Source organism: Drosophila mojavensis, unplaced genomic scaffold, assembly GCF_018153725.1.
Source record: "Drosophila mojavensis isolate 15081-1352.22 unplaced genomic scaffold, ASM1815372v1 contig_19, whole genome shotgun sequence".
Taxonomy (NCBI): domain Eukaryota; kingdom Metazoa; phylum Arthropoda; class Insecta; order Diptera; family Drosophilidae; genus Drosophila; species Drosophila mojavensis.
The window spans coordinates 1981436-2006111 of record NW_025318726.1 but is presented as its reverse complement, the minus strand read 5'-3'; the positions used below and the strand labels follow the sequence as shown (position 1 = coordinate 2006111).

The 24676-nt window shown below is 43.6% G+C and overlaps 12 protein-coding genes across 17 annotated transcripts in view; 7 read left to right on the top strand and 5 right to left on the bottom strand.

Annotated features, from left to right (window-relative positions):
* Positions 1 to 1276: 1276 nt before the first annotated feature.
* On the top strand, positions 1277 to 1624 carry LOC122756883 (odorant receptor 85f-like). The gene has a single exon (XM_044007687.1). The coding sequence runs from the start codon at positions 1277 to 1279 to the stop codon at positions 1622 to 1624; it is 348 nt and encodes a 115-aa protein (XP_043863622.1).
* An 84-nt stretch (positions 1625 to 1708) lies between these two features.
* Positions 1709 to 2694, top strand: LOC6572390 (odorant receptor 85f). The gene is made up of 4 exons (XM_001998463.4): positions 1709 to 2049; positions 2104 to 2305; positions 2363 to 2518; positions 2582 to 2694. Exons 1-4 carry the CDS (start codon positions 1712 to 1714, stop codon positions 2633 to 2635), a joined length of 750 nt encoding a protein of 249 aa, XP_001998499.3. The 5' UTR covers positions 1709 to 1711; the 3' UTR covers positions 2636 to 2694.
* On the bottom strand, positions 2646 to 3143 carry LOC6572391 (protein FMC1 homolog). Its single transcript, XM_001998464.4, has one exon. It carries the CDS (start codon positions 3028 to 3030, stop codon positions 2722 to 2724), a length of 309 nt encoding a protein of 102 aa, XP_001998500.1. The 5' UTR covers positions 3031 to 3143; the 3' UTR covers positions 2646 to 2721.
* Positions 3144 to 3637: 494 nt separating this feature from the next.
* On the top strand, positions 3638 to 4708 carry LOC6572392 (omega-amidase NIT2). The gene is made up of 2 exons (XM_001998465.4): positions 3638 to 3756; positions 3816 to 4708. The coding sequence occupies exons 1-2, from the start codon at positions 3738 to 3740 to the stop codon at positions 4646 to 4648; spliced, it is 852 nt and encodes a 283-aa protein (XP_001998501.1). The 5' UTR covers positions 3638 to 3737; the 3' UTR covers positions 4649 to 4708.
* On the bottom strand, positions 4646 to 6240 carry LOC6572393 (golgin-45). The gene is made up of 2 exons (XM_001998466.4): positions 4936 to 6240; positions 4646 to 4865 (listed from the first exon to the last, which is right to left on the bottom strand). The coding sequence occupies exons 1-2, from the start codon at positions 6145 to 6147 to the stop codon at positions 4731 to 4733; spliced, it is 1347 nt and encodes a 448-aa protein (XP_001998502.1). The 5' UTR covers positions 6148 to 6240; the 3' UTR covers positions 4646 to 4730.
* An 80-nt stretch (positions 6241 to 6320) lies between these two features.
* On the top strand, positions 6321 to 6823 carry LOC6572394. The gene has a single exon (XM_001998467.4). It carries the CDS (start codon positions 6539 to 6541, stop codon positions 6821 to 6823), a length of 285 nt encoding a protein of 94 aa, XP_001998503.1. The 5' UTR covers positions 6321 to 6538.
* A 40-nt stretch (positions 6824 to 6863) lies between these two features.
* LOC6572395 (LMBR1 domain-containing protein 2 homolog) lies at positions 6864 to 9311 on the top strand. The gene is made up of 3 exons (XM_001998468.4): positions 6864 to 7034; positions 7103 to 8455; positions 8518 to 9311. The coding sequence occupies exons 1-3, from the start codon at positions 6864 to 6866 to the stop codon at positions 9139 to 9141; spliced, it is 2148 nt and encodes a 715-aa protein (XP_001998504.1). The 3' UTR covers positions 9142 to 9311.
* Positions 9215 to 9575, bottom strand: LOC116803844. The gene has a single exon (XM_032728650.2). It carries the CDS (start codon positions 9560 to 9562, stop codon positions 9302 to 9304), a length of 261 nt encoding a protein of 86 aa, XP_032584541.1. The 5' UTR covers positions 9563 to 9575; the 3' UTR covers positions 9215 to 9301.
* Positions 9576 to 9671: 96 nt separating this feature from the next.
* LOC6572397 (tubulin beta-2 chain) lies at positions 9672 to 11523 on the bottom strand. Its single transcript, XM_001998470.4, has 2 exons — positions 10926 to 11523; positions 9672 to 10857 (listed from the first exon to the last, which is right to left on the bottom strand). The coding sequence occupies exons 1-2, from the start codon at positions 11316 to 11318 to the stop codon at positions 9910 to 9912; spliced, it is 1341 nt and encodes a 446-aa protein (XP_001998506.1). The 5' UTR covers positions 11319 to 11523; the 3' UTR covers positions 9672 to 9909.
* Positions 11524 to 11588: 65 nt separating this feature from the next.
* Positions 11589 to 14764, bottom strand: LOC6572398 (two pore potassium channel protein sup-9). Its single transcript, XM_001998471.4, has 5 exons — positions 14238 to 14764; positions 13755 to 13910; positions 12639 to 12700; positions 12152 to 12552; positions 11589 to 12080 (listed from the first exon to the last, which is right to left on the bottom strand). Exons 1-5 carry the CDS (start codon positions 14416 to 14418, stop codon positions 11807 to 11809), a joined length of 1074 nt encoding a protein of 357 aa, XP_001998507.2. The 5' UTR covers positions 14419 to 14764; the 3' UTR covers positions 11589 to 11806.
* An 85-nt stretch (positions 14765 to 14849) lies between these two features.
* On the top strand, positions 14850 to 19743 carry LOC6572399 (alpha-mannosidase 2). The gene is made up of 6 exons (XM_001998472.4): positions 14850 to 15071; positions 15133 to 15538; positions 16189 to 16324; positions 16386 to 17843; positions 17907 to 18969; positions 19039 to 19743. Exons 1-6 carry the CDS (start codon positions 14958 to 14960, stop codon positions 19216 to 19218), a joined length of 3357 nt encoding a protein of 1118 aa, XP_001998508.1. The 5' UTR covers positions 14850 to 14957; the 3' UTR covers positions 19219 to 19743.
* Positions 19744 to 20264: 521 nt separating this feature from the next.
* The window catches only part of LOC6572400 (RNA-binding protein Nova-1), a 33734-nt gene continuing 29322 nt past the window's right edge, over positions 20265 to 24676 (top strand). The window contains exons 1-2 of one of the 6 annotated variants that reach the window (XM_044007686.1): positions 20394 to 20421; positions 24378 to 24403. In XM_044007686.1, coding sequence (XP_043863621.1) covers positions 24382 to 24403 — 22 coding nt within the window. In that variant the 5' untranslated portion in view covers positions 20394 to 20421; positions 24378 to 24381. Of the gene's footprint in view, positions 20422 to 24084; positions 24404 to 24676 lie in introns of those variants that run through there. The other 5 variants (XM_044007685.1, XM_015166364.3, XM_015166366.3 and 2 more) reach the window with 5 other exon arrangements.

Below are 24676 nucleotides of genomic sequence, written 5' to 3'. Positions count from 1 at the left end.
TACAAATATAAATGTTGTATACCCAATATCAAAAATATATAGTGGATATATCTACATCCATTGAGGTTATGGCCAACTGTATATTCCTAAATTATCTATCTAGCCTTAAAATCACGTGTAGGTAACTTATTGATAAGATCCCCTACAGATCTGTTACCCATATTTACTAGGAGTGAGGCATATCGATGCCGGACGACATAATATTGTTTACTAATCTGTTATATTTTAGACAAGAGAGAATTATAGTTGCTATAAAACTTCCTAATATGTGTATCTAATTTGGCAAGACAGAAATCGAATCGACAAAGTCTGAGATATTTGGGGTTAATCCTGTAACCACAACTGATTTGAATATCAGCTTTGGTATATACATACCCCTTAATAATAAAATTCACAATATATGTAAAAAAATATTTTTTGTTAGATCAGTATCAGTGGGGCACCTGCGTGGATTGACTTAGTCCGAAATTTTAAAACTATTTTTGAATATATCCTTTAGTCAAATATTTGTATTTATCCTTAAAGAATATTATATATAATCATGATCCCTGTTTATTTATAATTTATGAGGACTTATTAGAAATATTATTATATTATTAAAAATAAACCAATACAAAACTTCAACCATAAAAATTTACGTAAGCTTCAAAATCAAAATGGTTTTCAAAATCAAGACATTAATTAATATATAGGCAATGCTATATATTAAATTTATTATTTCGATACAAAAATATGTATGATAAATATATGTATTCTTTGAAAATTAATGACAATACTATATGTATTTATACATATGTATATTTATAATTTTCTAGATATATACATGTTAATGCATTGTACATATTTATGAATATATTACGCACGATCTTTGCTTCTTGAAAATTTGATTCACAAATTGATTCGCTCAATTGATTTTAATTAATGTTAATTTGAGGCCCGATGCTTCATGTTTGCTCTCTAGTAAACTTATAAGATATATACTTTGCTGTCGATATGTAATTCCTTTGGAGCATTTAAACGCTTAAGTTTAGAATTCCGATGAAAGGTTTAATGCATATTAGATATGCAGTAATAATGCGTAAATTGAGGTGTTTAATTAATTAATGTATTTTTAATTTCTAATGGACTCTTATGCCGTTAATTGTTGTGGCGCTAAGACCACATTGTCACCCGTCAAATCTCACACGTAACCGCATGAAATTCTCATTTATCACACCTCTATAAATGCGTCCGCTTAGCTGGCGATGGGGTCACAGTCAAGCAGTATTCCTTCGCCATGCAGTCTCGAGATGGGCTCATGTACAACTATGAGGACTTCACTTGGATACCGACCATAAGCTATAGGCTCTGTGGCTTCGATATACTCGACACGCCCAACAAGCCGCGTCCTCTCTGGATGAAGCTCTATCACTGGGCCTGCGTCTGCTCACACATCTGCTGTGTGTGCTTCATGTTCCGGCGCATCATTGAGAGGGACACAATCAATAACATATCGCTGATTATGCGCTACGCTACTCTGGTGACCTACGTCGTTAACTCGGACACAAAGTATGGGACATCGCAGCAGAAAAAGGCTTTCCAAAGGCTTAATGGTAAACTGGCTGAGCTCTTTCCCAAATCTTAGCAGTCCAAGATCGACCATAGAGTCGATAAGCACTACTGGCCACGCCCCATAATTGTGCTGATTGTGGTTTACTATGGATCGTCGGCAATGGTCGTGCTGGGACCTCTCCTGCAATCGGGGTATATATACCTGATGGAGAATCGCTTTTCTTACGTGCACTGTTATCCGTACTATATATTCGATCCGGATCAGGATCCGCTGTGGCAATATTTTCTCATTTACGCCTTGGAGTGGCTCCACAGCACCCTGATGGTCATATCGAACATGAGTACCGATCTGTGGCTGGTCAGCTTTGAAGTGCAGATTTGCATGCACTTCGATTATATAGCCCGATTGCTAGAGAACTATAAGCCCAACAGCACACGCGACCCCAAAGATCGAAAATTCATTTCGCAAATAGTGAACAGGCATAACGATTTACTAGAGTAAGTATATGCCAAACGGAAGATTTAAGAAATATTCACAACCTAAACTTGTAGACTCCAGGAGGAGATTAATGGCATCTTTGGCAGCTCTCTTTTGTTGAGTCTTCTAACCACTGCGGGCGTATTTTGCACTGTGGCCGTTTATACGCAGATACAGGGACTTAATCTGGAGGGTATCACCTATGTGGTATTTATGTTGACGGCCTCATCTCTGGTCTATCTGGTTTGCTATTACGGCGAGAAGGTCAAGACTTTGGTAATAATTATACGATAGTTGCATTTGAAGGAATATCCATTTTGGTCATCTATGCAGAGCACATATATAACAAATGCCGCCTACAATCACAACTGGTCAGATGCACCGCCGGACTATAAAAAGTCTATATTGATTATTATCGCACGCGCCCAGAGACCGGCCGAACTGACAGCCATGGGCTATCTAACGGTATCCCTGGACACGTTCAAGCAAGTAGGTAGAGACTAAAGCTCCATTGGCTATTGAATTTATATATGATTATATTTTATATTACAGGTAATGACTGTTACTTATCGGGTTTTTGCGCTAATCAGACAAATGATTGAATAAACATTTAATGTACTTTCTTTCCTTTAATATTTATTGCTTAGCACAGCATAATTCATCTACATATGTATGTATGTAACTAGCGTATATCACTTGGGATCTGTGGGCAGCTTGAAGCCAACAAGATCTGCCGTTTCTTTAACTGTACGCTCGCCACTACCATGATACTCCTTGTATAGCTCGTTGTATTTGCGCAGGCTGCTCAGATAGGTTAAATAGGTTTGGCCCAAGAAGATTGCCTCGTCGCGTGCCTTGCATAGCTGCTGATCAGTTGTCTCATATTTCTTATATTGCGCCAGAATATAACGGGCGGCCAGAGAGTCTTTAATTTTCCCTGGCGACTGAGAAGCCAGTCGTAGCTCGTGTAACAGCGAGCGTAGAACTTTTGTTGCCGTCATTTAGTAGAAACTTAGCTTTGACTTAAAATCCAAACAAATAGTAAATATTCACGATTATGTGATTGCCGAATTAATAATATTAAACAGCTGTTTAATATTGAGCTGCCACTCGGTTGACTATCGGATTTCTGTACGATTGTGGCATTGATACGCTGCCATGCTAATAATGTGGCCAGACTATTTTTTGTATACCGCGGCAAATTTGAAAAGTTTTATTACATACTGAGATTGATCAATTCAAATTTAGAATCATTATATTGGACGAGCTTATTAAATAAACCAAGACAATTCAATTTTATTAAAATAATTCAATAATTTTTAACATTGATGCAAGTCTAAAATGTATGTTCTCTATTATTTGCAAAAGAAACCATCATTGATGATTTCGAAACATTAATATTGTTGATATTAAATAGACAAATACTTGCTGGAGTTGAGCAAAATGTAGACCACTTCTCTAAAAAGTAAATGAATAAAACAGCAAGGTAAAAACAATTTTGCATTTAATCAGTTCTTATCTTAACATTGAGTGGAAATTCTGCAATGTACAATAAGAGTGTTGCCAGACTGCAAGAAGGCATGGGCATATTTATATAGTGATAGTGATCAGATGTTTTATTATACTGCTTACATACAAACATCTCAGGCAAAGTGCGCAGCGAGTATATTATTTTGCAGAAATTGTAGAGTAATATAATATAGGGACAATGAGCAAAGCTGCTAACAGTAAGTTAAAATAGTCAGTTGTTTAATATATATTTTTTAAATTAACATTCCCCGGGAAGTTTTGCGTGTTGCTTTGTTGCAGTTGAGAGCCTCGAAAGACAAAACGGCCAATGTACTAAATGCCGTTAGTAAAATTGAACTGGCTGTTAAGGAGCATAAGCCACGGCTCATAACGTTGCCCGAGTGCTTTAACTGTCCCTACGGCACCAAATACTTTCGCGAGTACGCGGAACATATTCCGGATGGCTATACGAGCCAGCAGCTGTCAAAGGCCGCATTGGATAATCAGATCTATCTCATTGGTGGCACGATTCCCGAGTTGGGAGAGAACGATGCCATTTACAATACGTGCACCGTTTGGGGTCCCAATGGCGAGTTATTGGCCAAACATCGGAAAATGCATCTGTTCGATATTGATGTGAAAGGCGGCATTCGATTCAAGGAGTCGGAGACTCTGTCGGCCGGCAACGACTTCACCATTGTTAACGTTGATGGGCACAAGATCGGGATTGGCATCTGCTATGACATTCGCTTTGAGGAGATGGCACGCCTCTATCGCAACAATGGCTGTGAAATGATTGTATACCCGGCTGCATTTAATATGACCACTGGTCCGTTGCACTGGGAACTGTTGCAGCGGGCGCGCGCCAATGATAATCAGCTCTTTGTAGTAACAACCTCACCGGCTAGGGATACCTCTGCCGAGTACGTTGCGTACGGCCATTCCATGATTGTGGACCCATGGGCCAAAGTCCAGAAGACTGCCGACGAAAACGAGCAGATTTTAGTCGATGATATTGACTTTTCTCTAGTTGAGCAAGTGCGTCAACAAATTCCCGTGTTCAGCCAGCGGCGTCTCGACCTCTATGGCACCGAAAAGAAATCCAAATGATTTATTATTGCATTTATCTTGTTACGTCTATTATATAAGAAATGTTTTTCTAAAATCAAATATTGCTCAATAAGGAATCTTCTCATTTCGAGGTGCCCGAGGCCTCTGACTCCCCAGTAGCTGCTGACATGCCGAAATGCGGACGCTGCACTTGCCCGAATAATGCGCGTATAGCTTCATCCGTCGCCATAAGTGGCTGACTAACAAATTCCAGTGCCTAGAAATAAATACATATAGGTATAAATTGGTTCCACCTGTTGCCTAGCTATTCTCCATTTGGATCTTACCTGTACGGCGTACTTCTCTGCCTCACAGAGCGGACTACTGGTGGCACTCGAAAGCTTTAAGGTCGTTTCGGGAATGCCCAATCCGGAGTGCAAGACCATGCGCTGTAGGATGTTTAGGTTCTCGGCGCTTAGACTGATTACATCCGTGGCAGGCAGATTCAGATAGCGTATTTTAGCGAGAAATTTCAGGTGCTTCAGGATGTCTAATTGAATTTCACGTATTTGATGTGTGGTGTGCATCAGTTGCTTGGTCGATTCGTTCAACATTTGGTTCTTTTGCGTCAGATCGGCTTTCCAGCGCGCCAGCTCCTCGACCATCACGCTGCTGGCCAAGAATTTGGAGCGCCACACTTCGCATTGGCTGGCCAAAAACTCGATTTGCTCCGTGTGTGTCGTCAAATTGTTGGCCGTGTCGAGCAGAGCGCGAGCCAACTGCAGCTTATCCTCGGTCAGCAGGTTGACCCGTGTCTGTAGGTCCTCGCCAACGGAAGCCACTAGCAGGCTCTTCAGCTCACTGTTCACTTGTGTCTGGAATTTATATTGCGCCTTAAAGTGATCGCGCTCCTCTTGCATTTTGGCCAACTCTTGCTTCAGTCGCTGCACTTCCTCGCTGCTTGCGCAGGTGGTATCGGTAGTTTTGGCATCGCCATTCTCTTGGATAAGTTCCTGGGTGCGCAACGTCGATACCTGATCCGCCAGAACGCCAATGTCTAAATTGTTTTTGCTAACCCTCTGAGTCCTCTGCTTAGCGGCTTGCTGTGCCGGAGTCATGGGATTCACGGCACCCGGATACGGTTCGTAAGGCACGAATTTCGGTGGTTTGGTTTTCTTATGCTCCGGCAGTGGCTCAGATGTGCTCACCAGCCTGGGCTTAAGCTGGATAAGTTCACCCTTGGGCAGCACAGGCGCAAGGCTGCGGCTCATCACGTCGGGGCGCCGGTAAAGCGTGTGTAAGCCAGGCAAAGGCAGCGAAGCACTATTACTGCTGCCCTGGAACGTCCTCGACTCAATTACCGCTTCCTGGACTATCGTGCTGTCCTTACGCGGTAATTGGGGTCGTTTAGTCTTAACGGCTTCGAAACTGGCTGACGACTGCTCTTCGTGTTCCACTTTCGCTTTGGTGGCGACGTCAATGTGTTCCATGCCATCACCGCTCGTGCGACAGGACTGAGCTCTGCTCTCGCCATCGTTTTCTAAGGCATCTGTATGCATGGTTTTCCTTTTCTTTGAATGACAAGGCTTTATATCTGTATATTTATACCTAAAAAATTTTTCATCAATTTTGTTGCCAACAAAACAAAAACAATGGAAATGAAGAGCTGCCAACTCGCTTATTAAATAGTCGAATGTTGCCAACTTACTTTTGCAGCGCTGCCAATCGTCTTTGCAGTCTTCACATATGTATATGTATAGTGAAAAATCGATCAATTTTGATTTACTCAGTGAAATTAACAACAAATTGGTTACGCGCTGCGTTATCTAAAGTTCCCGTGACGCATATAGCAGGAATTGCAGCAGACTGAATGCTCGTAAATGTCGATGTGGGCGTTCATATGCAGATAAAATCCTTTAGCATAGATGCTTTGCCGGCAGCTGTGCGAGTATGTCGACGACGGAGAGTGAGCTGCTTCGAAACATAAATGAGAAAATCGAACTGATTGAGCCTAGCACAGGAAAACTGTTTTTCGAACACAAAACTGAGCTGGTGTTTGTGAACCCGCGCCTGATGCCCCTAAAGTCTCAGGCCTTGGAGAGTCTCGAGGAAATGCATCGTGAAACTGCACGCCAGCTACAACAGAAACGCACAAAGCGCAACAACAACAACAGCAACAACAATAACAAGAAAGAGACCGCTGCTGAAGCCGATGCATTGGCTTCGGCCATCTAATAAGGATTATCAAGTATAATTATTTGCAAGCAGCTTTAAGATGGCCTACTTGCTGACCTTTGGCGTGATTGGATCACTCTTCCTGGCCAGCTTAATGCTCTATCGATATGGCAACATTCCACGTCAACACATCCTTGTCACACTGTCCGTGCTGACGGCCTGGTGTTTCTCCTTTCTGATCGTGTTTACCATACCGCTGGATGTGACATCGGTAAACGGTCTCAAATGGGAAACAAAATATACATATGTATATCTAATATGATTTATCGGTTTTTTCAGACCCTGTATCGGCAGTGCGAGGAAAAACATAAGCCGATCCCAGAATCCGAACTGGGAAACAAGGACAACGGCAGCAATATAACAACCACTCCCGCAAGCAACAATATACACCCAGTCGAATGCCAGGAACCCTGGGGCATGGTGCCAGCCTCAGTGTTTCCCAATTTATGGCGCATCATCTATTGGAGCTCGCAGTTTCTCACGTGGCTTATCATGCCACTGATGCAATCATATCTCAAGGCGGGCGACTTCACCATTAAGGGCAAACTCAAGTCGGCATTGATCGAGAATGCCATCTACTACGGCTCCTATTTGTTCATATGTGGCGTGCTGCTCATTTACATTGCTGTCAAGGGCGTATCTCTGGACTGGCAGAAGCTGAAAGCGATTGCCTCATCCGCATCCAATACTTGGGGTCTCTTTTTGCTCGTCCTGCTGCTCGGCTATGCCCTGGTTGAGGTGCCCCGTTCGCTGTGGAACAATGCCAAGCCGGGATTTACGCTGCAATACGCATACTTTAAGGCCGCGAAGCTCAGCACAGATAAGGCTGAGGCGGAGGAGCATGTCGACGATGTGCTGGAGTCGCTGCAGTGCATCAGTCGCGCTGTGCCCAACAACCATGAGCTACGACCGTGCGTCGAGACAATAATGCGAAAAGTGCCAATCGAGCTGCAAGAAAGAGCCTCTCGAAATTTCGCCCGCAGCGGTGGCAGCAGCATGGGCGGCACTACCTCCACCATTGTGCCCTCGGAGAAGGCACTCGTGCGCATACACAAGCAGGTGATCAAGTCCCTGCAGACACTGCAACGAACTGAGGCGTTGTGGAGCGTGCAGGTGAACACGGTGCTCCATCTGGAGGACGTCGCCCGCAACGTGCACTCGGCTGAACGTCGCTTCAAAACGGAATTCCCGCGCCAGCGATCGCAGCTGGAACGAGTCTGCTATAGCGCCACAATACAATGGTACTGGGAGTGCCTACTGAAGGCGCCGTTCCTCAAGGCCCTGTGCGTGGTGACGGCCACCATGTCTGCCATGGTCGTGTGGAGCGAGCTGACCTTCTTCTGTCGCCGGCCCGTGCTCTCGATATTCGCGAACGTCATCAACGTAGCCAACTCGAACAACGACTTCTTCACCATTGAGCTGTTCTCTATGATTGTGCTGTGCTACTTCTTCTACTGCACCTATTCCACCATTCTGCGCATACGATTCCTCAACTTGTACTACCTGGCACCACATCACCAGACGAACGAGCACAGCTTGATATTCAGTGGAATGCTGCTCTGCCGATTGACCCCGCCCATGTGCCTCAACTTCTTGGGACTCATTCACATGGACTCGCACATAATACAGAAGGTGAGTCAATTAAATAGCCAACGCCTCCACGATATTTAGTATTTGCTTTTGCACCTTTGCAGCGCATTATGGAAACATATTACACGCAGATAATGGGCCACATGGACGTCATTGGCATCATCTCCAATGGCTTCAACATTTACTTTCCCATGTGCATGCTGGCCTTTTGCCTGGCCACCTGGTTTAGCCTGGGCAGTCGGGCTCTGAATGCAATGGGCTTTCAGCAGTTCCTGCAGCATGAGACGATTGCAACAGAACTGGTGCAGGAGGGCAAGGATTTGATAGCGCGCGAGAAGCGACGTCGGCAGCGGGCTGAGGAGGCAATCGCCAGGCGGCGCGACTTTTCCCGACCCGATGCGCTGCCCAGCCATGACTACATCGGCAAATACAGGGGCGGAGCGACTGGAGGTGGCCCAGGCAGTGGCGGCGTTGCTGCTGCATTTGGCAGCAGTCGCACGCCGGCTGATGGACTGCTGCGAGATGGAGACGTCGGCTACGACTACGCCGCTGTGGCCTCCTCGTCGGCCCTGGGCGTGCCACGCTCACTGTCCGAGGAAATCAATGAACGCTTCGGGGTCAGCACTCAAATGCAAGTGGGATTCCGTGGCGCCAATGAGCAGGACGATGAGGAGAACGAACGTCGCATAGTCGGGCCGCCACCGCGGGGACTTTTCGACGATGTATAGAGGGCTCGAAATCTACATTCTATTGTATTTTCAAATGTGTATTGCTGTATAAGTCAATAAGATATATATTATCTCAAGTTCTTTAGTTAATTTAATTTACATTTAAGCTTTTTCGCTGCTGTTCCTGTCACAAATATTCTAATCATTTAAATAAACACAATTAACGAAAAGTCTTTCTGCGTAACGGGTATCGCCTGTAGGTCTTCTGCTCGTTGCTCCAGTTTTGCACACAGCTGTCGTCCAGCATGGAGGCCTCCGCATCCATGGAGCTACTCTTGTCGCCATTCTCCTCGTCCGAGCTGGATCGTTCACAATACGTTTGGCTCTGCAGCTCCGACACGGGATGCGGCTTGATTCTCTTGCGACCACGCACGAAGCCGCTGCGTGAAGTAAGCGGCGTATCCAGCACTAGAAGTGACATGACAGACTACAGGCGTCATAGACTCTGACAGCTCCTCGCTGAGCTGCTGCTTTGTCAAAGTTGACAGGCCCGAGGACGAAAAGTAATTCAAATATGTCAAAACAAATAATACTTTTTTAACTCGGCTTTTATTGTCTGCTACGGTTGTCGCACCATCGTTTAGGAAACAAAACATTGAACTAATTAACAAATATCTAACACAAGTGGGAAGAGTATGTATGTATGTTGTAGTCGGTCGCTTGTTTCTTCTTCTGTTAAGGGTTGCGCGTATGTGGTTGTAGCTTCGTATTTAATGTTAAACGTGTGTGTGTGTGTGGTTTTTTTCTTTTTTAATCTCTGGTTTCTAACTATTCATCGCCGCCGCCCTCCTCATCTTCATCGAATTCGCCCTCCTCGTCGGCGGTGGCCTCCTGGTACTGCTGATACTCAGATACCAAATCGTTCATGTTGCTCTCGGCCTCTGTAAACTCCATTTCATCCATTCCCTCGCCGGTGTACCAGTGCAAGAAGGCCTTGCGGCGGAACATGGCCGTAAACTGCTCGGAGACGCGCTTGAACAGCTCCTGAATGGCCGTCGAGTTGCCAATGAATGTGGCCGACATCTTCAGGCCCCTGGGTGGAATATCGCACACGGCTGTCTTGCAGTTGTTCGGTATCCACTCGACGAAGAAGCTGCTGTTCTTGTTCTGTATGTTGAGCATCTGCTCGTCCACCTCCTTCATGGACATGCGGCCGCGGAAGATGGCCGCAACGGTCAGGTAGCGTCCATGGCGTGGATCGCAAGCGGCCATCATGTTCTTGGCGTCGAACATCTGCTGGGTCAGCTCGGGCACGGTCAGGGCGCGGTACTGCTGCGATCCACGCGAAGTCAGTGGCGCGAATCCGGGCATGAAGAAGTGGAGACGTGGGAAGGGCACCATGTTGACGGCTAGCTTGCGCAGATCAGCGTTCAGCTGGCCGGGGAAGCGCAAGCAAGTGGTTACTCCCGACATAGTGGCCGACACCAAGTGGTTCAAATCACCGTAAGTGGGCGTGGTCAGCTTCAGTGTGCGGAAACAGATGTCATACAATGCCTCATTATCGATGCAGTATGTCTCATCCGTGTTCTCTACCAGCTGATGGACGCTCAGTGTGGCATTGTAGGGCTCCACCACGGTGTCCGACACCTTGGGTGACGGTACAACGGAGAAGGTATTCATGATACGATCGGGATACTCTTCACGTATCTTCGAAATGAGTAGGGTGCCCATGCCCGAGCCGGTGCCCCCACCCAAGGAGTGAGTTAGCTGAAAGCCCTGTTAACGCAATTAGTTACCCCATTCCGGGAGATTCACCTGACCTGCCCATTTGCATTTGCACTCACCTGTAGACAATCGCATCCCTCAGACTCCTTGCGAACCACGTCAAGCACCGAGTCAACCAGCTCTGCACCCTCGGTGTAGTGACCCTTGGCCCAGTTGTTGCCTGCGCCAGACTGGCCGAAAACAAAGTTATCGGGCCGGAAGATCTGGCCGAAGGCGCCCGAGCGCACAGAGTCCATGGTGCCCGGCTCCAGGTCGACAAGTATGGCCCGAGGCACATACTTGGCACCAGTAGCCTCATTGTAGTAGACATTGATGCGCTCCAGCTGCAAGTCACTGTCGCCGTAATAAGTCCCCGTAGCATCAATGCAATGCTCGTCCGAGATGACCTCCCAGAACTTGCCTCCGATCTGGTTGCCGCATTGGCCAGCCTGGATGTGCACAATCTCGCGCATGATTACGTTTACGAGTACGAGAAATTATGAAATTCAAATTTTGTTGGAAAACGTATCCGAATTTTCTGGATAGCAATTCCGATTTTATTTTTTTTCGGAAGACAGAAACCGGATTTTACTGATTTTAACGTATAATTTTCTTACTTTTTCTCTATACGTGTATCGTAGTCGAGTCGATGTTGGAATGAGACTACTACAAATTCCAAATGCTAATGTACCCTATGGAACTACTGGGATCGTACAGAATTCGAATTGGAGAGACTGGTTTGCTTAGGTTCGAGTTTTTTCGTCACATATATTTGAGCAAGTTGACTTGAATATGATTTAGTTTAGTAATACGATTATCTAGTTGTGGAATTCACTTCTATGGTGGTTGAGTTCTCTACGGGCGTCTCTAAAAGACTTTTACAAATTGGCATCCCTTAAGGTGGCTAGACTACGTGATATTGCCACAAGAATTTGGCATTCATGTTCACTTCTATTGTCTATTAGACGGAAGCACGCTTAAGGCAGAGCGTGCTTTCAATAATATCCATTGGCTGGAAGTCCGGGTCGACAAATGGCTCGTGATTCAGGCAGCGGGTTCCACCCATACACGTGCAAGAGCACAGCGACACCGTCTCGTCGTTCTCCGTCGTGTAGTTGTTCTCCAAGAGCTTGCCTTGCATATTGTACGTCGACTCGTCGTCGTAGGTCAGCGGCTGATTGCCAGCAGCCAGATTCTGTGCATCTTGCTCGTCCCGCTTGGCGTCCTCGGCTTGCCTGCGCGAGAAGGAAAAAAAAATGAAAATTACATTCTACATTTTTGGGAATAATTAGAGCGTCATACTGACATGGTCATGAATCGCAATACGAGCAGATTGATACTAGCAGCGACCACTGCCAGTCCAAACAGTATGAACACCAAGCTGAGGGCAACATATCCAGGCTTGTTCGTCAGGGCCTGGTCGTTTTGTAGAGCCACGTAGTCTCCAAATCCGATTGTCGTCAGCGTGACGAAGCAATAGTAGAAGCTGTCAAAGTAGCTCCAACCCTCATAGCGAGAGAACACTGCGGCGCCTGTTGTTATTATGATGGAGGACAGCATCCCAGTGGCCAGCATGAGATTCATTTCGGTCGCATCCGTGCACCGCGCTCCACTGGCTCGCTTCGCCCTCCTAATTATTACGGATGCAAACTTATTCAGACGCTCACCAATGGACTGGAACATGACCAGCCCGAGTGGAATGCCAACCTGAAATATATTCATAAATATGTTAGTTAAAATATCTGATTTTGTTTGAGAACATTTGGTGAATAAGTATTCCGGTTGGATCATACCATCGCATAGAACATTGTAAATAATTTGCCGGCCACAGTGGTCGGCGTGGAGTGTCCATATCCTGAAAAAGAAAAACATTATAAAACTAACATTTGCTTCTTTCCAGGCATACAGACCATTTATAAATATACTCATTACCGTTACCAATATTCAAGTTGGGTTATTATTATTACATATCAAATACAAAATATGTATGCTTATAAATACCTACATACATGGTATAAAGTATATAAATAAAATATATATATATATATAATATATGTATATTATTAATATCTATAATATATTCTATTCTAATATTTGTTTGTCTTTTCTCTAAGCTGCTGCCCTTTATATAGGACGACTATCACTCAAACACTCAAATGTTGAGCCCTGCGCCAGGTAGGGTTCGGCGGAGTCGAGCTCTAAGTGACCAACGGGAGCTCCCTCTGCTGCTTCTTAAATGTAAAACGAAGCTTGAGTGCTCTCGCAGAAAGTGTTCCCATTTTTCACCTAAGTATCAAACGATACTGAATATTGCTGCATACATATTGAGAACCTAAATGATGTTCTGAAGTTCTTCTTCGTCCCGTGTTTTTATTAAGCAAACGGAGAGACAGCTAGAGAGACGGACTGGAATATGGACAGGGAGATAGAAATACCGACAGATATTATGTTCTCTTAAGGACTAGGACTTCTGCATAGTCTGCCTCATTTTTTGGCTGTTCCATTCCATATCATTTTCAGTGTATTTATTATCAATAGACTAGACTGCTTTTTCTCATTGGCTAGATCCAGCTTTAAATAGGCTAACTTGGCAACACTAATAGAAGCACAAAAGGCGAGCGGCCATCTTGCTGGATCGCTTATGTCTTAAGGCTGTCATTTGCCAGTTTTTGTGTAAGAGAAGAGAGAGCGAGAGAGAGAGAGAGGGAGAGAGATAGAGAAAGAGTAAAGCAAATAGGAAGTGAACTTTCGCTTGGAATTTTCCGCAAACATAAATTTGTACTTATATTATTAATATTAACATTATTATTTGCATTTCTTAAATTTAATACAGATTAATAATTCCTATAGTACAATTCTTCGAGTCAAATCAAATCGAATAGCTTTAATTAATTTTGTTTAATATTTACCAATCATTGCCAGCACCACAGTGGCAAAATAAAATGCGCCAGCGAATTTCCACTGAGGTCCCGCTTTGTGTGGTTTGTTCTCTATTATTACTATTTCGATCATCCGGTAGTCTTCGGCACTCACATTGTATTTCTCAACGAAATTATTCTTTATGGCTACAGCATGAAATTAAAATTGTATCCCAATTCCAATATCAACAATCAAATTCATAGCCAATCAACAAATTTAAAAATTATCATAAATTATTATTGAATAGCACAGATCAAAGACGAAATGAAAAGATTTATTATAACAATTAGAAAATATCGAATATTATATTTTGATCTGTGCTGGTGTCGAATGTTATGAAAATGGTTTGGATTTCTTTTTTTTTTTTTCAGAATTTTTTTTTTTTTTTTTTTTAAGGTGAGAGCGAGTGCGAGTTGTAGTTAGTGTGCATTTGGATCTTGCCGGGGATATATATTAATCGCATATATATGTACCTTGCAAAAATTCCCAACGCCTCGCTTCAGTTTGTGATTCGAGCGAGTCAAAGACTGCCGCGCCGATGAGCAAATAGGTAAATGTGCAGACCACCAGCGACAGGGTTCTAACGTTCTGACGCTTCATGGCGCAATGGACAACAAATTCGAAAGCTGTTTGAGGATAGGATTCAATAAGCATTTAAGGTTAAGGCTTATTGCAAATCTCGATAGGCTGGCACAATGCACCGTTATAACTACTATCGTCAGTTTGTTTGTTTGGATACTCTCTTTATCTGCTGTCTCTGTATTAGTGTGCACGTCCTGCACAAGGATGCTGTAGAAATCGATTTACGTGTATAAACTACAAACAGCAAACCGTGCAACACTTTAATTAATGTGCCTTGTCTTCAAGCTCCGTACGGTGCTGAGCTTATAATTTTCCATTGTGCTTCAGTGATGCCGACGCTGTATATTTAATTTGCATATAAATACAATTTATTTATTTAATTGACAACCGATACGAATTGCGGGAAAATCGGGATATTTAAGACAGGGCTGTTATTGCGCGCACCCCGAAACAGGTTGGCAGCCCTACCAAATTGGTTATCGATAGTATCAGGTAATCGGCTTGCCTGGCATTTGTTTATGCGAAAAAACACGCAAGCCTTCAAAAGTTAAATAGCAGCAGCTAGGCTACTTTTGAAACACTGTGAACATCGATGTTCATTTAAAGCAGACATGGTGCGCATTCGCCGTCGTTTCGCGCTGCTCATTTGCTGTGGCTGCCTCCTTATCTTCCTCAGTCTCTATGTAATCCTTAATTATGCGGCGCCGGCTGCCAATGCCAAAAAGGTAAAGTTTACCTGTGTGTGTGCGTGTGTGTGTGCTATTTATCTTTTCGTGCGATTTCTAGCCACCCTATATTGCACTCGAGAACAAGCTCCATCAGCTGGAAAAAAGATTAGCGCAGAAAACCAATGACGTACAAAATGTACGCCACCTTCCAGCCAAAGCACCAGTTGAGACGAATGCAATGGAGGATGTTCTGGCCGTCGATTCAATAATCAATGGAGACACCGATGCCGATGCCGTGTGTGCTGACATCGTTAAGCAGGTGCCGCAAGTGGATGTGCAGATGCTGGACCTATATGACCAAATGTCCTTCGCGGACATCGATGGCGGTGTCTGGAAACAGGGCTGGAACATTAAATACGATCCCATCAAATACAATCAACATCATCTGCTTAAAGTATACGTTGTGCCGCACTCCCACAATGATCCCGGCTGGATAAAGACATTCGAGGAATACTATAATGCAGGTGAGAATGCCCTCTATGCGAATTGATTAGACAGAGCCGATTTATATAAGATATGAATTGGAATTTTCAATAATTTAAGCGTTTAAAATCCGTTTTTTACCTTTGTACCTCAGGTGTCAGATTATTGTTATTTAATAGTAGTTTAATTACCTTTGTTGAATATGAAACATATTCTGATTTGGTAAATATGTAGAGCTATTTTCAATAGTTATACTTCAAAATTACAAATGAATGTGGTATTTGCCTACATAAATATATTATTTTATATATATATATATATATATATATATAATTAACAAGGAAAACGATTTTGTATATTTACATATATACATTATTATTATGTTAATTAAATAAATAAATAGTTGGTTTGGCTAGTTCAAGGTCTAAATCCACGTCAGTAGATGCCTGCGTGTAACATTCATGTTAAAATTGAGAATAATATAGAATATATATAAATATAATTTACAATGTCTAAGTATATAATTCTGAAATGAAATATTTTTGGGTTTATTATTTTTCACCAATATATATGTAACTAAATAATACATGGGAACTAATGGGAATTTTATCAGTATTGTTAATGTATCTTGAAGACAAATTTCAAATTGCTTTTAACTATCTAATATAACTGGACTTCTTGTTACCTGCAGATACGAAGCACATCTTATCAAATGCATTGCGTCACCTGACTGAAAATCCAGACATGAAATTCATTTGGGCTGAGATTTCTTATTTTTCACGATTTTTCGAGGACCTGGGCGAGCAGAAGAAAAAGCAAATGAGAATGTATGTATGCAGAAGTATACATATTACCTTATCAAATAATGACCAACTAATATTACTGCAGGATTGTGAAGAACGGACAGCTGGAGTTTGTCACCGGCGGCTGGGTAATGCCTGATGAGGCTAATTCACATTGGCGCAATGTTCTGCTGCAGTTGACCGAGGGTCAGAGCTGGCTTAAGGAGCATCTGAACGTGACGCCAACTGCTGGCTGGGCAATCGATCCGTTCGGACACAGTCCGAGTCTGCCGTACATACTGCAAAGAAGCGGCCTGAAGAATATGCTAATCCAGCGAACCCACTACTCGGTTAAGAAGGAGCTGGCTCAGCGGCGACAGCTGGAGTTCTACTGGCGTCAGACGTGGGAGACGCGCGATAAGAATGCAATCTTTACGCACATGATGCCCTTTTACTCCTATGACATTCCACACACTTGTGGCCCGGATCCGAAGGTGTGCTGTCAGTTCGACTTCAAGCGCATGGGCAGCTTCGGACTGAGCTGTCCCTGGCGAGTGCCGCCACGTCCGATTGACGAGAGCAACGTGGCCGCACGCTCCGACATGCTGGTGGATCAGTGGAAGAAGAAGGCCGAGCTGTACCGCACCAATGTCCTGCTGATTCCTCTGGGCGACGACTTTCGCTACAAGCAGAACGTGGAGTGGGATGTGCAGCGTGTCAACTACGAAAAGCTCTTCGAGCACATCAACGGCAATCCGCGCTTCAATGTGCAGGCCCAGTTTGGAACGCTAAATGAATACTTCAACGAAGTGCACAAAACGAAGCAGAGCTTTCCATCGCTCAGCGGCGACTTCTTCACCTATGCGGATCGGGCGGACAACTATTGGAGCGGCTACTACACCTCGCGTCCGTATCACAAGCGCATGGATCGCGTGCTCATGCACTATGTGCGAGCGGCGGAGATGCTGCACGCCTGGCACAACTGGGACTCGGCAGCGGGCTTCGACCGGAAGCTGGAGATGGCGCGCCGAGAGATGTCGCTGTTCCAGCATCACGACGGCATCACAGGCACCGCCAAGACGCACGTGATGCAGGACTACGAGAAGCGCATGGTCGAGGCGCTGTGGGCGTGCCAGTTCGTCATGCAGCAGGCGGTCTATCGACTGCTCACCAAGCCTTCCATCTACAGCGCGGACTTTAACTTCTATTACTTCACATTGGACGATTCGCGCTGGCCCGGCGTAGGCGTCGAGGAGAGCCGCACAACGATCATACTGGGCGAGGAGCTGCCCACCAAGCATGTGGTCCTGCACAACACCGTTCCGCATTGGCGGGAGCAACTAGTCGACTTCTATGTCTCCAGTCCGTTTGTCGGCGTCAGTGACTTGGCTGGCCATGCAGTGGAGGCGCAGATCTCGCCCGTCTGGAGCTGGCATCACGACACGATCGGCAAGACTTTCAATCCGCAGGGATCTACCACCAAATATCGCATAATCTTCAAGGCACGCGTCCCGCCCATGGGTCTAACCACATATATATTAACAATCTCAAGTTCAAAGCCCGCGTAAGTAGCGAAATATGTGATCTATATATGATATATTATTCATATATGTATTTCGAATTGCAGTCACACCTCCTACGCCACGCATCTGCTGCTAAACAATAATCCACTCTCGGTCAACTTGGGCCAATACCCGGAGGATGCAAAGTTCGGAGAGCATCGCGAGTTCTCCTTGCGTGTGGGCACTGGACCCACGCTGGCCTTCTCGGAGTTCGGCATGCTAAAGTCCATGCAACTAGCGCCAGGCAGTGCGCCGGTGCCCGTGCACCTCAAGTTCCTAAAGTACGGCACTCGGCCGCACGGCGACAAGTCCGGCGCGTATCTATTTCTGCCCAATGGACCTGCCACGCCCATTGTGGGCAACACGCCTGTTGTGCTGGTGAGCGAGGGCAAGCTGGAGTCGTCTGTTAGCGTCGGCTTGCCGCACGTCATCCACCAGACCATCCTGCGTGGCGACGCACCCGAAATACGCAACCTGGTGGACATTGGCCTCGTCGACAACATCGAGGTGGTGATGCGCATGCAGACGCACATCGACAGCGGCAGCACCTTCTACACGGATCTGAACGGACTGCAGGTGATCAAGCGACAACGATTCGATAAGCTGCCGCTGCAGGCCAATTACTATCCAGTGCCGTCGGCCATGTTCATCGAGGATGCGAATATGCGGCTGACCCTGCTAACTGGACAGCCGTTGGGCGGCGCCTCCTTGGCGTCGGGCGAGCTGGAGATCATGCAGGATCGTCGGCTGGCCAGCGACGATCAACGGGGCCTAGATCAGGGCGTGCTGGACAACAAGCCGGTGCTACATATATATCGCCTAGTGCTCGAGAAGATCAACAATTGTGTGCGTCCGCCGACAGCGCATCCCGCTGCCTACTTGACGAAGGCGGCGCACAAGGCATCACAGGAGCTGCTGGATCCGCTCGATAAGCTAATCTATGCGGAGAACGAGTGGACGGGAGTGCAGGCACAGTTCGGCCATGAGCACGTGCCGGCCAACGAGGATCTCGATGTGGTTGTAATGCGTCGACTCACAAAGAGCACAGCCAAGCGGCAGCGCGTCGGCTGCGTGCTGCATCGCACGCAGTTGCTGCAGTGCAACGAGGAGGAGGCGCCCGTAGACACAGTGAGTTCGGACAGTTGCAAGAGCTTTTGACAGAATAATATATAAGCAATGCTCATTCTGATCTTTCAGTTTAATATTTGCAATGTGCTGCAGAGTGGAACGCAGCGACAGCGACAGCGCTGCCAGCGCACGTCCCTGACGTTCCTGCAGAATCTGGAGCAGTTCGAGTCGCAGGCGGCGCCCCCACTGTGTCCTATGGAGACTGGCGCCTACGTGATCAGCTACAGCGATGACCCTGACAGCAGCTGAACTGAATCAACTCGCAATCTCAAGCAATAATATTAATTGAATCTTGACTAGTGTAATGCATGCAATTCTAATTTATTAAGCCTCATTTTGAATCTGACTAACGATACGTGTATGTGAATTGCAGTTACGTACGTTTGCTTTAATTGTCGAATTGTAATCGGATTTGATTTTCGATTGTGGTGTATAATAATTATTTTAATTTGTTTTGTGTGATATTTCTCGAATCTGCCGATTTTAAACAATTAACTATACTGGATTATGTTCTTTGTCTAGAGCTATAATATTAGATGTGATAAGATCGCAACTACAACTTCAAATCCAGACGAAATACAAACAGAAATTATCAGCTCTTGCTGATATTGATATACATACATACATACATATGTAGATCATCATCTGTAATCTCAGAGTAACCGTGAAACAATTTAATCAACTAAAAGTAAGAAAAGATATTAATTTTAAAAAAATAAATAAATAAATATAATTCGATGATTGGTAAATCAAGATGAAGTAAGTAGACACGAATTTCAACATCTTATTATCTCAAATTCGAATGGTTGGTCACTTACGAGCGCTAACCACTGCATGCCGCTATCGTGGGACGTCGTCACATTGGGATTGTTGTGATAAAAAGTATTGTGTGGTTCGTTCGTATTGTTTTTGATGAGCATGGAGCGTGAATATCTCCCGCTTTAGCCGGGAATACATTTATGGGTTGCCTGGAATATTCACTATGGAAGTTTAAATGGAATTCTCATATTGTGCGTTAAGTGGTTGTTTTGAATGTGTCAATGCGAGAGAGCAAAGAGAGCGAATGAGAGCCCACTGGACAGTTTTTTGTTTGCTGCTCTTACATATTTAATATAGGCAACGAAAGCAAAATTGTGCTCTCACGACACGATGAACCTATCTGTATCTGTGTGAGTGTGTGTGCGTGTGTGTGGTGGACTGTCCATGTGTGTGTGCGCCAACCACTGACTGCTTACCATCGGAATTTAAAGTTCTTTCTGTACAGAAATCTCGGCACCTCAGAGAGAAGCAGAAACAACAAGAAGAGAGAGATGGAGAGAGAGAGAGCGCGCAAAAAGCGAGAGAGAGGAGCGCAACTCGAGCAATCGCCAAGGCAGTTTTCAGATACGACAAACACATTCAGTGTCCAGTTCAGTTCAGTTGAGTTCAGTCAGAGTCAGAGCGTCGTCATCAGTGAGTTAATGTTTATATGCTACATATGTAACAATATTACAACGAATTAAGCACAAATAGTGCTGCTCTACTATGTATATACAATTTGACATACATATGCATATGTATCGTATGTGTGTACTTTTATCAAAGTGGCCCGCACGCGGCAGCAATAATATACATTCAGACATATGTATATGTATATAAAGTGCTCAACATTGAGTATTTAATCAAACGATCATTAACAAAAAGTGTTATAAATTGTTCTATCAAAATCGCATTGGATACTCTGTCGTTGTTGTTGTTGGACTTCAAAGTTCGTTCGAACAATATTTAATTAAATAGTTGCGTACATTGTATATATGTACATACAAATGTATGTATGTATGTATATGCATCTTCAAAGTTGCCATGTGTATCTCTCTAAGCTTTGCGTGTGCGTGTGTGTGTGTGTTGAAACGTGCAAGTGTGTTTATGCGTCGCATGTTAGTTTCTTCTACGTTCTTGACGTCGTCTTCTAAGTTCTGTCGATGTGTGTGTACGCGCGTATCTGTGTGTCCCTACTAGACTGTGTGCATGCAAGTTTGAGTATGTGTATGTGCGAGAGTGTGTTCGTGTGTGCTTTTTGTGAACTACGTTTTGTTTCAATGCCAAAAAGTATCTATGTGTGCCTTGACATGAGCGCTGTGCTCGCTCGCTTGCTTGCTTTGCTTTTGGCTCTGCCTTTGCCTGGCTTTCTGGTTACATAAATACTCACACCTAAACTCACACTCACAAGACGTAGCAAAGCTTACGTGAATAAACGGGTCTCTGCGTTCACGTGTATGTGTGTGTGTTTACTAAAATGTTAATGTGCTACATTTGAAGGTGTCTGCCATGCGACAGAATTTAATTAACACTTCAAATCCTATCGTTGGTGCAGCAAAAACAACAGCACGTTTTCCAATAAGAAAATGCTGATTGCCTATTGGAAGCAGCTGGCTCACCAGCCGTAACAGCAACAACAATAATAACATGTGTTAAATATTGGAAACAACAACATGCCTTAGCAGGTTCGCTCAGCTCAGTTCAGCTCAGCTCAGCTCATTCCAATGGTCAAATGTCATGCAAAGCAACACATAAAAATATTCAGAATCTGGCAAATCCGAAGAAGAATGAAATAAGCACTGAAAAAATGAGCGAGCTAACGAAAAATTAAAATCAACGACGTCATATAAAACTGTGTCAAAGCAGCAGAAGCACACACTCACTCACCGTCTTTCCATGTGTGCGTGTGTGTGTTTTTGTGTGCGAGCTATGGCAAAGCTTTTTCTACCAGTCGGTCGCTCTCACTCTCTATTGTTCCCATCTCTCTCTATTCTTTGCTCTCCCTCTTTAGCTGCAAGCTGATAAAACGCAGCGCACACTGCGCGTATACATAATGTGCCTACATACATACAGCCACACACACATATATGTATATATATATTTATATATATATATATATATATATGGGTATGTGTGTATTATATTTAAATGTTTTTCGTTCGTTTGCTAACGAGTTTTTCACGTTATTGTTAGACACACGTACGCACACACACATGCATACATTGTCATCTATGAGCACACAAGATTTTCATATTTAAAAGCGCTTCTAGCAAACGCTTGAAACATATGGCGCGTGAGCATTCTTCTATAAACACACACATACATATGTACATTTGTGTCTATACATATGTACATATAAATAAAATATATTATTTATGTGTGTGTGTTTATTGAATTATGTCATAAACAATTTGTCTTTGGCATTCAATAGAAGTTCAATTTACTTGACGCAAACGTGGCGTATGAAAAAAATGTAGCATTATTATTGAAAGCTTTTTTGGGTGAACAGGAAATGCAAAAGTTGCCCCAAAACTGTCTACTGAATATTTGTGTTTGTGTGCCTATGTGTATGTGTGTGTTAGTGGGCAGCAATTTTCCGAGGCTTGCATGAAAACCTAGTGCCCTAATAAGCGCCAACGAGAAGATAACCAACGGGAGAGACAGAGTGAGTGTGTGTGTGAGAGAGAGAGACAGAGAGACAGAGAGCGACACCAACATACAAAGAGAGCGAAACGGGGTAGCAGCGCGAGAGGCCAACCGATAGGCGCGAGAGCGAGAGTGTGTGAGCGTGAGCATTAGAGATGAGTGCTAGCCCTCGAGAGGCGACTTTAGCGTATATGGCGCAAAATATAATTGAAATAAATTATAAAACAAGCCAAGCACAACGCAATTTGAATTCAATGCAAAATATTCGCCTGACTACGCTTATAAGAATTCGACTTGTGGACATCGAAATGCGCGCGAATTCAAACAGATACGCAGCAGCAGAAGACGCGCGCGCGCACACACACACACACACACACACACACTAATAGAATAATAAATAAAAATGTGCTCAGACAGAGGCACGTGTACGTGGCATACGCATATTTGTGTAAGTTCAGAATGTTCGTTGCTGTCCCACAGGCAAGAGCTTGGGCCTTGCGTGCAACTGGGCTGATAAGTTCTTGCAACAATGGCTAAAATAAATAATATTATTACATTGCCTAATGCATTGCTAGCGTGCAATCTGTAATCTGTAAGCGTAAAGCTTCTATTAAAAAATATTTATTTATTTTGCAGCATTAAGATAATAACATTATTTTATATTTTAATCTACTTAAAATGCATTTTTATAAGCAGCTTTCTGGGCAGGTTGTTTAAATCAAAAGTGTGTTATCGACTAATAGGATGTTATCGTGCATACATATCGCAAGCCAATCGATCGAGCTGCGAGTACTAAATATGCCGATGCATCGATACTTGTTCCGTTATTCAAATCCTCTTGTATTTAAACAGTTCTAAGAAACGAAATTCAAGTCAACTTCAAATTAAGGTGTTCGGGAAACAAGGGCCTTCAGGCTGTTACAGTTTTTCTGCATGCTGCGTCCAAAGAGAGGCCATTCCATTGCGCAGGTCCGTAATTCGCGAATGGCAACAGCAACAGCAACGGCAACGGCATCGTCTGTCGACCGATTTTTGTGTTAGAACCAAACGTGAGGCGAAGACGAGCACGCAGAGGCGACGCGTGACGCATACGCAAAGCAAAGCAGCGCAAAGCCAAAGCCAGAGCCAAAAAATAACTGTGAAAAAAAAAAATACAAATTCCTTTACATGTGTATGTGTTTATAAATATAAAATAATTGTATACATATATATGTATAATAAATACATACATATGTATATATTTAAAATAAATTATAGTAGTTATATTTGAGCTTTTGACATAATATAAATATAAACACAAACACACACATAAACACACATATACATACAAACATATACATATGTACATGCAGTGGTAATGCAGTATTGGTTGCACTCGTCCTCGATTCTATTCGATAAGATCGATAACAGAGCGTTTCAAGTGATTTTGTCTAAGAAATTGCGATAAATTCAAATTTTCATTGACATTTTGGCACTGTGTGTGTGTGCATACATGTATTAGTTGATAGGTGTGCGTGTGTATGTGCGTATATCTTATGTTTACATAATTTGTAATTTAAGCAAACGAGTCAACTCAAACATCAGCAGCAGCAACAACAACAACAGCAACAAATTAATCATAATTGCATGGAATAATAATAAAAGCAAAATAACAACAAATTCGAGAAAGCAACAACAATAATAACAAATAACAACAACAACAACAACAACAACAAGCAACATTGGAGTGCCGTACGTAACATATAAGAAATCGAAAGTTAAACAATACAAACATAATAATATAATAAATTTATCCGAAAGTGTGTACACATATTAACAACTTCTAATTCTAATCAACCAAATACTATATATAAAGTATATACAAAATAAACAAACAACATATACATATATATATATAAATAGATTTATATATATATCTATATATACTAGTACATAAATATTGCCCCGCACTCAATTAATTGCAGCTGTATGCACGACTCCTTGCAGAAAGGTGAATATATTAAATGTGAACATATCTCATATGTAAAACATACTAAGTATATGTTAGCATAAGCTCAAATATCAATATTCAATTCATTTTGTTTGACTAGCTTTAAATTGAAACTCTGTCTCGATCCGATACTTGTTGTCTAGTGTGATCTTTGCTACTCTACAGAGACTTGCATACATACAGACATATGCATATTGTTTGTATGTATGAAACGATCTCAGCTAATCAAAGTCAGTCACGGCTTGGACGAGCTGCTGGATTCCCCCGCCCCCG

What these genes read in the sequence shown, in the direction of transcription:
- LOC6572390 (XM_001998463.4), top strand. Translation starts at nt 1,712, where the DNA reads ATGGTCGTGCTGGGACCTCTCCTGCAATCGGGGTATATATACCTGATG. An exon ending in AGGCATAACGATTTACTAGA is followed by an intron (nt 2,050 to 2,103) that starts GTAAGTATATGC and finishes CTAAACTTGTAG; the next exon opens with ACTCCAGGAGGAGATTAATG. An exon ending in CCCTGGACACGTTCAAGCAA is followed by an intron (nt 2,519 to 2,581) that starts GTAGGTAGAGAC and finishes TTTATATTACAG; the next exon opens with GTAATGACTGTTACTTATCG.
- LOC122756883 (XM_044007687.1), top strand. Translation starts at nt 1,277, where the DNA reads ATGCAGTCTCGAGATGGGCTCATGTACAACTATGAGGACTTCACTTGG.
- LOC6572394 (XM_001998467.4), top strand. Translation starts at nt 6,539, where the DNA reads ATGTCGACGACGGAGAGTGAGCTGCTTCGAAACATAAATGAGAAAATC.
- LOC6572397 (XM_001998470.4), bottom strand. Translation starts at nt 11,318, where the DNA reads ATGCGCGAGATTGTGCACATCCAGGCTGGCCAATGCGGCAACCAGATC. An exon ending in AGGGATGCGATTGTCTACAG is followed by an intron (nt 10,858 to 10,925) that starts GTGAGTGCAAAT and finishes TTGCGTTAACAG; the next exon opens with GGCTTTCAGCTAACTCACTC.
- LOC6572398 (XM_001998471.4), bottom strand. Translation starts at nt 14,418, where the DNA reads ATGCTTATTGAATCCTATCCTCAAACAGCTTTCGAATTTGTTGTCCAT. An exon ending in TTACAATGTTCTATGCGATG is followed by an intron (nt 12,553 to 12,638) that starts GTATGATCCAAC and finishes AATATATTTCAG; the next exon opens with GTTGGCATTCCACTCGGGCT. An exon ending in GTATTGCGATTCATGACCAT is followed by an intron (nt 12,081 to 12,151) that starts GTCAGTATGACG and finishes CTTCTCGCGCAG; the next exon opens with GCAAGCCGAGGACGCCAAGC.
- LOC6572393 (XM_001998466.4), bottom strand. Translation starts at nt 6,147, where the DNA reads ATGCATACAGATGCCTTAGAAAACGATGGCGAGAGCAGAGCTCAGTCC. An exon ending in CAGAGAAGTACGCCGTACAG is followed by an intron (nt 4,866 to 4,935) that starts GTAAGATCCAAA and finishes ATTTATTTCTAG; the next exon opens with GCACTGGAATTTGTTAGTCA.
- LOC6572391 (XM_001998464.4), bottom strand. Translation starts at nt 3,030, where the DNA reads ATGACGGCAACAAAAGTTCTACGCTCGCTGTTACACGAGCTACGACTG.
- LOC6572399 (XM_001998472.4), top strand. Translation starts at nt 14,958, where the DNA reads ATGGTGCGCATTCGCCGTCGTTTCGCGCTGCTCATTTGCTGTGGCTGC. An exon ending in CGAGGAATACTATAATGCAG is followed by an intron (nt 15,539 to 16,188) that starts GTGAGAATGCCC and finishes TGTTACCTGCAG; the next exon opens with ATACGAAGCACATCTTATCA. An exon ending in AGGAGGCGCCCGTAGACACA is followed by an intron (nt 18,970 to 19,038) that starts GTGAGTTCGGAC and finishes CTGATCTTTCAG; the next exon opens with TTTAATATTTGCAATGTGCT.
- LOC6572395 (XM_001998468.4), top strand. Translation starts at nt 6,864, where the DNA reads ATGGCCTACTTGCTGACCTTTGGCGTGATTGGATCACTCTTCCTGGCC. An exon ending in TACCGCTGGATGTGACATCG is followed by an intron (nt 7,035 to 7,102) that starts GTAAACGGTCTC and finishes CGGTTTTTTCAG; the next exon opens with ACCCTGTATCGGCAGTGCGA. An exon ending in ACTCGCACATAATACAGAAG is followed by an intron (nt 8,456 to 8,517) that starts GTGAGTCAATTA and finishes GCACCTTTGCAG; the next exon opens with CGCATTATGGAAACATATTA.
- LOC116803844 (XM_032728650.2), bottom strand. Translation starts at nt 9,562, where the DNA reads ATGTCACTTCTAGTGCTGGATACGCCGCTTACTTCACGCAGCGGCTTC.